This window comes from Eucyclogobius newberryi, unplaced genomic scaffold (genome assembly GCF_026437365.1).
Source record: "Eucyclogobius newberryi isolate DKJ021-1_F unplaced genomic scaffold, fEucNew1.0.hap1 SCAF_19, whole genome shotgun sequence".
NCBI classification, from domain to species: domain Eukaryota; kingdom Metazoa; phylum Chordata; class Actinopteri; order Gobiiformes; family Gobiidae; genus Eucyclogobius; species Eucyclogobius newberryi.
This window is the reverse complement of record NW_027315823.1, coordinates 17,343,451-17,356,295: the sequence shown is the minus strand read 5'-3', so window position 1 is coordinate 17,356,295 and position 12,845 is coordinate 17,343,451. Positions and strand designations below refer to the sequence as shown.

The following is a 12,845-nucleotide window of genomic DNA, read 5'->3' as shown; positions in this document are numbered from 1 at the left end:
TATAAAATGCCCTAGAATAGAACAGCACACCATTTCCACTTTTATATAAATAATCATAATTGGTTTATGTCTATGATGTGAGAACTTCTAAGCTTTATTTGTTATGATATTTCAAATTGAAACGTTTAAAATTAATTAACTACTCATGGACCATCACTATTTTACTCTCTAACAACATTTCAAACATATGAAGCTTGAAGTTATGGGCTGTTTTGTGTGTAAAGCTGTTACATGGTTCAAATATGAGATGGATAGTGGTAGATGGTGATTAGGTTGTGTAACTTGTGTTGCACTGATATGTAACATCAAACAATGACCTTGTCCTCCAATGACCTTGAAGTTATTGTATTTTCTTGGTGTTTTTCTTTGTCAGGTGGCGCAGGTAGAGGGAGTGGCCTGGCGCAGTGAGTAGATCCGCCCATCCTCACTATGATGTTCCATCGCTGCTGCCGACTCAGTCCATTACCCACAACCCCATCATGTCTCCAGCTCCTGTGGGTGCTGCTGTTTGGGTTCAGCGAGTGCTCCAAGACCCAAGGAGGCCAACCGCAGTCCATCAAGATCGAAGGTGACATCACCCTGGGGGGCCTCTTCCCTATTCACTCCCGAGGGCCTGCGGGTGTTCCCTGTGGAGAGGTTAAAAAGGAGAAGGGCATCCATCGTTTGGAGGCGATGCTGTATGCTTTAGACCAGATCAACAGCGACCCAGACTTGCTGCCAAATATCACGCTAGGGGCCCGCATTCTGGACACCTGCTCCAGAGACACCTACGCCCTGGAGCAGTCCCTCACCTTTGTCCAGGCCCTCATCCAGAAGGACAACTCTGATGTGCGCTGTTCCAATGGAGAGCCACCCATCATTCCCAAACCGGAGAGAGTGGTGGGTGTCATCGGGGCGTCCGGCAGCTCTGTGTCCATCATGGTGGCCAACGTGCTCAGACTATTTGCGGTGAGATTATGTTACATGTATTCTAAAGCCAGATTGATTATACACATACTGTCTTGGATACAAATTAAATGAAGGGGGTCAAAGATCATAATTTAGACCCAGGCCCAGCTCTAGAGCATTGTAATTAGGGTGGGTGATATTGTCAAAAATACATTTCTCAATCCTTTTTGGGATAATCTCTATAACGATATTCAGATGTTATTTTAAAATGTGCCTGTAAATCTTGGTTGACGTTCAAGTATCCCACAAAACATGAATGGACCGTAAAATTAGCCTCTGAAGGGCAGAAAAAAATGCTTTGTTTGGGAGATTACTCAAGACTATTCTGTTCAATTAATTCTTAATCATCAATTTTTATCATTTATTCATGTATTCAGACATTACACTGAATATTCTAATTTTGCATAGCTCCCAAACAAAAGACACTTAATTAAGAGTTTCTTTCTTTCTTTTTTTTTTTTTCACACCCATTTGAAACTTGGATGGAACCTCAATCAGTTTGGACAAGACCCGCCCCGATCAAGCCAAATTAAAAAGAAAATGTTATTGTTGTATCCTAAAAGCACAGCTAAGAGAAGAAGAAATAAGCGAGATACTGTATGTATTATGCCTGGTTCTTGAAAGGCCATAGAACTGATTTACTGAACTTTAACCCTCAGTCCATTTTTAAACAAAAACTTGGACTTGCTCAATCTTTTGTGTAATTTAAATAATTTCACCAACCGGAAAACATACGAGCACCAATTCAGATTTGATTATGACCAATCCTAAATGTTTCATGTTGCGGGTCATGCTCCTGAGGTATTGTCATCCTCATCTAATTTGAAAGGCTGTGCTACTAAACGCTTTATCCATTGTAGCCTGAAAACACGGCCATAATCCACATTATGTGTTCAGTGTACAATTTTGTCCCTCTGAATGACCTGTGGTAATTGAGGACAGTGCTTACAGATGATAGGAGTCTCTATAAATCCCTTTTTTGTGTCAAGCTCTCATTGCCTTACTGACACACAATAGTGCTAGATCTTCAGCTGGTTTATTTATGAAGTAAGACATTTGTAATATGTTATAATGGGATGCAGCTTCTTAGCACATTCTTGAAAACAAAGTGTTGAAGGTGAAGCAGGCTGCAGGGCAGATGTTAACTACAGCATTACAGATGCCAACCTCCGCTAAGCCCCTCTCAGCAGCTCAGGACCAGGTCTGAAAATAGAGCATTAGGCCACAGGAATGACATTGGTAACTTGTGGTTGCTCTAGAGTGGATTTTGCAAAATGTTTCTTCCATATGTGCTGTTCTGTGGATGCTCCTTTATTTATGTATTATTTATTATTATTATAAACACCAGGACATTCACCTGACATAGCTCACCTTGGCATATTCATATTCGGCATATTCAATACATAAATGTGTTCCTTTATTAATGTAAATTAATATCAACTTATTTAGTAGTAGTAATTACGTACTTACTGTTTACGAGCTGATAGGGATGCAAGAAGAATGGGCTGTTTAGAATTCTAGATTTGTTTGTGTTAAAAAAAAATCTTCAAGAATGTAATTTGGCGTTTGGTAGTCCTCATATTTTATTCAATAACTATTTCCTTTTTTTGTTTTGATCTGGTCAATGTTTCAAATTATAAAAATATGACCTTGCATCTCCTTTGTCAGACTAATTTGCTTGTTTGTTGGTTGAAAGTAGCCACAGGATTTGTTCTGCAATGCTTGAATAATTCATGTGACGTGGAGGTTCTGCACATTTTTGTGTAGTGTCCTGTCATTTTTGGTTGGGATCTGACGTATTAGACTGGCTTGGTAGAATCTATTGTAAACATCCTTGACTTGTCCTCATGTCACCTGAAAACCAGAAAAGGTGTTGACCAATATGACAGACAATTTGGAAAGTGATTACAATATGTTGGAGGGGGATTTATTGGGGCAGGATTATGGCTTGTCTGGTTAATTACACATTTGTGTGCCAACAATGCTTAACCGGCTTGACACTGTGCGCCATTGATCAGAAAGACATGTTTTTTTCTTCTTCTTTCAAAGTTGAAGAAAGTTCAGATTTGGACAAAATAATTTTCTTGATAATTTAATCCGTAACATTATTGAGACTCAAAACAATTAATTTAGACTTCATTGTGTAGTGGGGACATTTGACTGCATGTGGCCATTGGAATTAAATGAATTGTATGGCTTACAACTGAGAATTGCTAACCTTTTTCTAGTCTGTTGATCTCTGTCTCTCGCGTTGTGCTTAACGCAATTTGACTAAAACCCCCATAATCCTTCCAGATAATCTGTGAAATGGTTTTCTCTGCTCTCTCCTTCTCCCTTCACCAGCCCTTGTGTCTGCTGGTTCCTCCGGAGAGCCCTCTGATTTGGCATTAGCAGGGTCAAAGGTCACATAAATTGTATCATAAAAGACATAGCGCACCAGTAAATTAATCTTCTCCATCCATTTTTTCCCAGACAAATGCTCCATACAGCTCCATGTATTATAATGTCACATTAGTAATACATCGCCTCTGACTAGAATCAACTTTAAAATGACTCAAAATGAAAGAGAAGACTGTAAAGACGTGAGTCATCTTTTCAGTTTCTGTTTCAATGTGAAATAATTGACACTTGATAAAGCTATATAAGATAATAGAATGAGTCTGTGTGATCATTATTTTTGCCCAAATGAGTGTAAAAACAAATGGATGAATGACAGTAATAATGCAGTTGAAAGCGGTGTCACACCTTGGAACAATTAAAGTGTCTAAAAGTTGAATTGTAAACACATGAAAAAGAACAAATATAATGTCAATTTTTTGTTGACAAAGTTTTTTTGATTTTTTTTTTTTTTTAGAAAAAACCTTGATTGTTCTTATTGAAAAAAGAAAAGAAAATGTCCAGGTGAATGATTACAATTACAGTAATTGCAAATTAGCGATTAAGACAAATAAGAATAATGTCAGTAAAACACAAAATGAATCATCTACCGTATATACATATATACGGTAGATGATTCATTTTGTGTCCAACCGTGTGACTAAACCTTAATAAATGGTTTAAGAGTTGCAGTATTAGCTCTTTTACAATGTAGAATACTGCAGCTAAAACATATTTGGCTTCACAAACACAGTGTGAGCTACGTGTGATTTACGTAACTGTAGTGGTCTCTCCTTTATGAAGCTTTATGAAGCTCACTATCCTGCAGGTCTGAGGGGAAAACCTCTTGAGAACTGTACTCTACTCTTTGTTTGAGACAGTGTATTGATTCTTTGTTTTGCATGAATGTACATTACAGTATAGCCACCTTATGAAAGCTGTTATTATATAACAGGCTGGCTGTGAGGTCACTCTTTTACCTTTTCCTTAACAATGAGGGATGTTCATGTTTTCCCCTTGACTGAGCCCCTTTTGTCAGTGCTGACCCATCTGTGTGTGTCAGATCCCCCAGATAAGCTATGCCTCCACTGCCCCCGAGCTGAGCGACAAGAGCCGATATGAGTTCTTCTCCCGAGTGGTGCCTCCAGACTCTTACCAGGCGCAGGCCATGCTGGACATTGTCAAAGCGATGGGATGGAACTATGTGTCCACACTGGCCTCGGAGGGAAACTACGGCGAGAGCGGAGTTGACGCCTTCCAGCAGATATCCAGAGAAGCAGGTGGAGTGTCTAAATAAAAACTCAGATTCTGCTCACAAAGAATCAGAAAATAGTAAGAGGGCAAGTCAGTATGACACATTTGAATGGAAACGGCTGTAAAAGATACATTTTAATTCAATTTGTTTTTGTGTAACTCAAAATTACAACAGCAGTCGCATCACAGGGCGTCACACAATTGTTGATTTAATCCACAGAAAGAGGCACAAATTGCGAAAAGAGCAAATATTGACATTGCTGATAGAGGAAATAAGAAGGAACAGGAGGATAGTGCTCAAGTTATGTTGAAGTAGATTAGTAGATGGACACGTTCTATGTAAAAGTACTAATATTGAGGAGACATGCAGTTGCATAAGGATGATAGAGCACAATTCGTACACAAGGCAATTCAAAGTGCTTCACAAAGTAGCAGAGTAAACTAAATAAAGTTATACTCAGAGTTACAAAATGTATATTCAACTCTGCTAAAGAACTGAACAAATCCATACAATTGTAGTTCTGGTAGCATGTGTTTCTATGGTTTGTGTTGCAGGAGGTATATGTATTGCACAATCTATTAAAATCCCACGAGAACCTAGACCCGGAGAGTTTGAAAAGATCATCAAGAGACTGATGGAGACTTCAAATGCCCGCGGGGTCATCATCTTTGCTAATGAGGATGACATCAAGTGAGTCTAGCTCTGTGATACTCTGACACTCAAGTTCTAATTTTATACTGTGGCAGGCTCATGTCCCTGTGTGCTTTTTTTCAGGCGGGTTTTGCAGGCAGCTAAAAAGGCCAATCTGACAGGCCATTTCCTGTTTGTGGGTTCTGACAGCTGGGGAGCCAAGATTGCACCAATTCAGGACCAGGAGGAGGTGGCAGAGGGCGCAGTAACGATCCTGCCCAAACGAGCCTCTATAGATGGTAGCTTAACCTTATTAAATCACTATGTGACACTTAAGTTAAATGAGAGTCCATGAAGACATTTCTTGCAGCTTGAAGCAAGTGGCATTGATGGATGAGTCTAATATCAATGCAACAAAGCAAAGGAAATTAATGATGTCTGATAGGCTTTTGGGCTGTATTCAATGTTTCTGTTTCGCAACGGTCTGACAGATATTGATAGTAACAAAACGGTTTACAATAGAAAACATAATAACACAATAATAATATACATTTTTATTACTTATTTGTTTCTTTTTTCCTCCCATACTAACATACATTTGTTGTTGTAGCCTTTGACCAATACTTTGCATCACGATCCCTTGAAAATAACAGAAGAAATATCTGGTTTGCTGAATTCTGGGAGGATGACTTTAAGTGCAAACTCACTCGACCTGGCATTAAATATGAACAGGACAGAAGAAAATGTACAGGTAAAGTTTCCATGGGGAAGATTTCCTAAAAATTAAAATGATGATATATGGTCTCACAGTTGTGTAACTTCGTGACACTGTGTCTTGGCTCAGGCGAGGAGAGAATCAGCCGGGACTCACAGTATGAGCAGGAGGGTAAAGTGCAGTTTGTGATTGATGCAGTGTACGCCATGGCCCACGCCTTGCACAGCATGCACATAGACCTCTGCCCCGGCTCGATGGGTGTCTGTGAGAAGATGGACCCAGTGGAAGGAAGGATGCTGCTGCAATACATTCGCTCTGTCAACTTCAATGGTGAGCCACACGCTGTAACTCTGTTTTGGTCTCACAAGTGTATAAAAAATAAATATACCGCCAAGCAGTCACTGGTATCAGCATGTTCAGATATAATTCAAGAAAAAGAAACATATTTTAGTCTCTGTTCTGGTATTGGTTAAATTACATTGATAGAAAAACTACAAATACATACAAATACAAGAGATATATAAAGCTTGAAGACTTTGGCCTTGGAAAATTTCTGCTAATGTACCTAGCTACAGCAGACATTCTTCAGAGCGCGTCCCCTCCCTCGGGCTGCCTGCTTGTGCTGCCCTATACACAAGGCTACCACCATTCATTCTTCATAAAAAAGTCACAGTCACAGTTTGAAAAAAGAAAGAAAATGTTGTATGAAAGCATCCTATTTAGTGCTCTGGTCTTGCAGGATGACCTTGGCTTGTAAGTAAGAGTTTCTGATTTAGCGCCTGCAGGGACCCGAGAGGAACATTCAATTACGTTAGGGCAACATAGCAAAGTGCACTGAGCAGAGGCTTCACTAAAGAGCATCCTGTATTCAGCTTTCACTTCACTGCACAAAGCTGAAGAAAGCGAACACAAGCTGTATTCAAAAGCACGTGGGTGTCTCAACTCTGCCTCACCGCCGATGTCTCTCTCATCCCGACAGGCAGTGCGGGGACCGGAGTGATGTTCAATGAGAACGGAGATGCCCCGGGCCGCTACGATATCTTCCAATACCAGTTGTCTAATGTCAGCATTGCAGGCTACAAGGACATTGGCCAGTGGACCAACCATCTCAGACTCAATGTAAACACACGCCTTTTATGATTACTGTGATGGTTTTGCAAGCATCCGGATCAGAAGCAACATGGCAATAAGCAAATGCAACAATTGTATATTTCAGCAATTGACCACAACCTTCAACAGAAAGATGCAACTAGAGTATCCGTAAACAGCTATCATTTTGTATGAGTTTCCAACATATTTCATTTTGTGTGTTTTTGTACATTGCCTGAACATTTTTTCTACAATCCTCTGGTGACATAGGACCTAGAACCTAGTCAGTCAGAAGCGTGTAGAACCTAGAAATAGTGTTATTATTATATGTTTTTTTTACCTGTTTGACTCCTTCTGATCTCAAATCTCCCATAGATTTATTAATATGAGTTTAGTATTTTTCACGTGAACGTTTCGGTTTTCCACAGCCAGAGGATATGCAGTGGTCTGGTGGTGACCGCAAAATCCCTGAATCAGTGTGCAGTTTCCCCTGTGAGTCCGGAGAGAGGAAGAAAATGGTGAAAGGTGTTCCCTGCTGCTGGCACTGCGAGCTCTGCGATGGATACCAGTATCTGCTGGACGAGTTCTCCTGTGACATGTGCCCCTTCGACATGAGACCCCTGAAGAACCGCACGGGCTGCCGACCCACACCCATCATCAAACTGGAGTGGAGCTCGCCCTGGGCCATCATCCCCGTCTTCCTGGCGATCCTGGGCATCAGTGCTACCACAGGGGTCATTGGAACCTTTTGCCGCTTCAATGACACGCCAATTGTCAGGGCTTCGGGCAGAGAGCTCAGTTACGTGTTGCTGACGGGGATTTTCCTCATTTATTTCATAACTTTCCTGATGATCGCTGAGCCCAGTGTCGCTGTGTGCGCCTTCCGCAGACTCTTCCTGGGACTGGGCATGTGCATCAGTAATTCGGCCATGCTCACCAAGACAAACCGCATCTACCGCATCTTTGAAGAAGGAAAGAAGTCAGTCACACCCCCCAGGTTTATCAGCCCCACCTCTCAGCTCATTATCACGTTCATCCTCATCTCAGCCCAGGTATGTGTTCTCATCAAACTGTCATTATTTTGCCATCCTGCACTCGTAACTGACTTTTCCCCCACTCTCAAATCTATATTTTCAGGTACTTGGGGTGTTCATTTGGTTTGGTGTGATGCCTCCTCACACTATCATTGACTATGAGGAACAGAAGCCTCCGAACCCAGAGTTTGCTCGTGGAATCCTCAAGTGCGACATGTCTGATCTGTCTCTGATGCTGTGCCTGAGCTACAGTCTGGTGCTGATGATCACATGTACAGTGTACGCCATCAAGAGCAGAGGCGTCCCGGAGACCTTCAACGAGGCCAAACCCATCGGCTTCACCATGTACACCACCTGCATTATCTGGCTCGCCTTTGTGCCCATCTTCTTTGGAACGGCCCAGTCCACTGAAAAGGTAATTTGTCAGGGACCATTTATTCATTTATAGACTGTAGTAGTAGTAGTAGTATTTTTGGAGGAGACGTCTTCCTGCAAACCAAGGCAAGCACGTTCAGGCATTGATCTATAGCCACATATGGTCTGCGAAATCAGGGATTTAATTGGCCCGTTGAGTGACCAAAATAGCCACACTATGTCAACAAGGGCATTACAAGTAAAAAGCTGCCAGAACACCACAACATGAGATGTAGTTTTACTGCGAAGGCCCCTTAAAGGAAAAGTATATGACACAAGTATAAGCATAGGTGGCTCAGTGCCAATTAGTAAATCAAGCAACTCCGACCGGACAGGGGCGCACCTGACACACAGGAGCAGAAAGAACAAAGGTTAGTAGCAAGATAATCTTTTTTCCGGAGCCTCAGGTGGCTACATTCCTCTAACAAGCAAATGTGACAAGAGTAAATCTAAAATTGTCTGTGAAAAGACTCAGAGGAATTGTAGGTTGAAGTCAGGGCTGTGCTGAACTGACAAGTGCTTCTTCCTTTGGGGGATATTTTCATCATAGTTTTTGTCAATGTCATATTTTTGCTGACTAAAACGAAATAAAAACGAATGAAACCGTGATCACAATTAGTAAAACTTTGACAAAAAAAATACAAACATTTTTGTCAACTTAATCCATGATCAAAGTGTAGATTATTTTGTATTTTAAAAATGCTTAAATTTTCATTGACTAATGAGAACAACATAAATGAAAGGAATTACTAGAGACTAGATCCAAGTTCCACTTTTCTCTCTCAGAGCCCCAAACCAGATCACTAAACAAGAAGAAGACATTTTTTACATATAGTGTGAAGCAATTAAATGCTATTATCATAGTTTAAATTTAAACAAAATATATATTTGACTAAAATTATGAATTCATTGACTAAATTAACAATACATTTTGTCAACTAAACAAATTAACTAACCAAATCTTTTAAGTAAAAAGATTAAAACTAAATACAGTTTTCCTGTCAAACTTAACATTGCTTCCTTTTGATGTACCATGTTTTCTTTATCCATACTTCTCATTCTGTAACCATAAAGTCAATACATGACTAAAGACTATGATTTTATTATTTGGTTTGGACAGTACATGTTAATGTTCATACATGACACCATGCTGTCATCAGAACTACGGGCTAATGTTCATCCGCTCTCACAAACTCACAACGTGTCTGACCCAGGAACACAGCGACTGCAGCCGAGCCACACTGTGCCACCTTTCCCACTGTTATGGCATTATATTTTTATTAACAATGTTACAAACACTACATCAATTTAAACTTTTAATTACTACTACTATTTGATTTGATTGTCATTGTCATTTCCTCCATCAGTTAGATCCAAGACATTTGGGTCAGTGCTGAGTGGAAATAATAGAGTAAGTTATGTAAGCAGTAGTTATAATTCAGTCATAAGAATGTCATTTAATCCCTCGATCCTCAAGATGAAATATGGTGCATGTCACATCAGATGTGCTCAGTGGACATCCTAAAAGCAGTATAGAGAGGCGACGCTTTCTTTAACTTGTGGGCTATTGTTACTGTCACTAAGTACAAGACGAGACAGGGCAATATTTGACAACAGATATACTTTGACTAAGAGAGAACTCTGTTAAGAATCAGTCATGCCTTAACAATTAGAGCCTGAGGTGCTTTCAAAGTCTCTTTATCGCTCATGAATGACGTAAATTAAGGAAAAAAGGGGGCTGTAGTTGCAAGGGCTCTCTCTCTCTCTCTCTCTCTCTCTCTCTCTCTCTCTCTCTCTCTCTCTCTCTCTCTCTCTCTCTCTCTCTCTCTCTCTCTCTGAGCAAAGTCCACCCTTCCTCTTCAATTAAGCACAGACAATACACACATCCGTAATACCGATTGTGCGGATTCTAAAAATGTCTTCCTGTCATGTGCAAGCCCATGTGGAGCACTGGGAATCCCAGTTAGATGACTCCTTTTTTGGTTTTAGGCTGATTTTATTTGTCAAGTAATTCCCAATTCAAAGGCATTACATGTTTATTTATTTCTTTAAATTTAACTTTATTACTTGAGAATTCAGAATTGTGTTTCAAAATGAGCAAAACGTTGCAACAATAGCACAAGTTGAAGCATCAGAAGTGTAGCAGCCTTTTTGTTCTTTTGATTAGTCAAATTTTGATTGTCAGCAAACTACTTTAACTGCTGAAAAAAACAAAAACAAATACATCTAGTATATGGCAGTAAAAGGTTGTAAGAAGCTCTGAAAAGCTTTGGCTGTGAAAATAGTAGACACTGGAGCTGTCACTCTGCCTGATGGCGCTCTGCTGGATACACACTTGCACAATTGATGACTTATTTATAACAGAAATATATCTTATTCATGACCCCTATATGTCCCCCCCCATGGCCTTTTCCGTTATCTTTAATAATGACCCCTCAACGTATCCAAGGGGTGGTAGTATGCATTATTATTATTATTTTGAAATAATAGCCTACAGCTCACAGAGAGATAGTAGCACACACATAGTCACTGTCCATAAATAGAGACGTCTTCCTTTTTGACGACACACAGCAGCCATAAAACTTTAATCAGAGGAAAAAACACCATCTCCAGTGCTTTGAAATTAAAATTGTGCGGGCTGCAGATGACTATGACAGCTTGGATGCTTTTAAGTACATGATTTAAAGTGCAGGACAGGTGCATATTTGACTTAACGTCTTCTCCCCCCCCCCCACAGATGTTTATCCAGACCACAACATTAACTGTGTCCATGAGTTTGAGCGCTACAGTGTCCCTGGGAATGCTCTACGTCCCCAAAGTGTATGTCATCATCTTCCACCCAGAGCAGAACGTCCAGAAGAGGAAACGCAGCTTCAAAGCCGTGGTGCAGGCTGCAACCGTGTCCACGCGCCTTTCGCAAAAGTCCAACGACAAACAGAACGGAGAGTCCAAGATAGTGCCAGATCGATCACAGTGAAACAAGAACAAGGTGCATATGGAAGAGGAATGTTTCAGTTATTTGGCTGAGGAATTGAGAACCAGCATCCGGAGGCACACTTTTTCACCACACAACTAAAACTGTAGACTGGTCCCAAGATTTTCTCCAACCAATCAAGACAGCTTTGAAAAAATGACTATGGGAGGAAAAGACATTTGACCAGGAGATGAGGCAGGGGACATGAATGGATATCACCAGTCCAATGTCTTATTGAGGACAAAGGTTTTCACCAACAAATGACTGACTAAAGAAACCTTTTAAGGCTGCTGATCTTAAATTGCATTGTGTTTAAAGATTTCTTAACTTTTTTTTTTTTTTTATCACTTATGTATAAATTTGTATAAAAGAAAAAAAAAAGGCTGATTCAACCTGGGACATGCTTTGAATGATAATAAAAAATAAAGTGTGGTTACATGAAAACCTTTCCCCTACAAGAAAATGTCCCAGAGGGTCAATGAAACCCTATTGTTTGTTGGCTCCACTAGCACTGCATGGATTGTGTAGTTCTCTGTCCACAAATGTTTCTTGAAATGTCTGTTCGGGCTGTTGTGACTTGAAGTAGCTTTTAAATGCACCATATCCTGTTAATGTTCTTGATTGAAACCCCTGGGAAAGTAACAATCACCATCAAAGTGTACTGCAGATACATGCTGATAGTACTATGCAGTCACAACTTGCCATTGCTTGGAGAATCTAAAAGCATTTAAATATTGTATTAGTAAACACATTTGTATTGTGCAAGAAAGCAGCTACACATGGGTGGAGCTTCCCTATATTGTTTGTCAGAATGTCGATTTAATTCATGGTCATTTTACAGCTACAAACAACTCTGTAGATGAACAGTGTGCATGAAATCCTCACAATAAAACTGGTTTGCCATTAAAAGATTTGAGCAACCACTTGATACAAGGCCTGTTCAGTGATCTACCAGCAATAAAGATAATCAGGCAGTGACATTGTAACTTGATTAGTGTTGGCCTCAGCTTTACATCCAAGTGCTCAGTGTAGGCTTCTATTATGATAAAAGTATTACATCTACTGCCCTCTGCTGGAGAACATACAACAGTGAAAATGAATAAAACCGCCAATAAAAGACACCACAAAACAATATAAAAAAAGTTTATTATTATGCAAATGGTTTACACTTGGCCACGAATGAGAAATACGTTTTCTGCATGTTTGTTTACCGATAGAATATTGAAATAAATTATTTTTCATAGAAATGAAATATTTTTTGTGTTTTTAGCAAACTGATACAAATAAGGGACATGACACATAAATAACACTACAAACTAAAAAAAAAACAACACAATATCTTACAGCGAAGAAGAATCTTCCCATGTCACGGATGGGAGTTTATATAAAAAATGTGGAAAAAAAAAGAAC

At 39.9% G+C, this 12,845-nt stretch overlaps 1 protein-coding gene across 1 annotated transcript; it reads left to right on the top strand.

Annotated features, from left to right (window-relative positions):
- Positions 1-376: 376 nt before the first annotated feature.
- On the top strand, positions 377-11,500 carry grm6b (glutamate receptor, metabotropic 6b). The gene is made up of 10 exons (XM_072451936.1): positions 377-948; positions 4,388-4,604; positions 5,134-5,269; positions 5,354-5,508; positions 5,820-5,960; positions 6,054-6,254; positions 6,904-7,043; positions 7,442-8,065; positions 8,151-8,462; positions 11,199-11,500. Exons 1-10 carry the CDS (start codon positions 430-432, stop codon positions 11,436-11,438), a joined length of 2,685 nt encoding a protein of 894 aa, XP_072308037.1. The 5' UTR covers positions 377-429; the 3' UTR covers positions 11,439-11,500.
- The last annotated feature ends 1,345 nt before the right edge of the window (positions 11,501-12,845 follow it).

Bases quoted from the DNA above. Each gene is read 5' to 3' on its own strand.
- grm6b (XM_072451936.1), top strand. From the start codon at position 430: ATGATGTTCCATCGCTGCTGCCGACTCAGTCCATTACCCACAACCCCA. The intron at 5,270-5,353 runs GTGAGTCTAGCT...GCTTTTTTTCAG, and splicing joins GCTAATGAGGATGACATCAA to GCGGGTTTTGCAGGCAGCTA. The intron at 5,509-5,819 runs GTAGCTTAACCT...TTGTTGTTGTAG, and splicing joins CAAACGAGCCTCTATAGATG to CCTTTGACCAATACTTTGCA.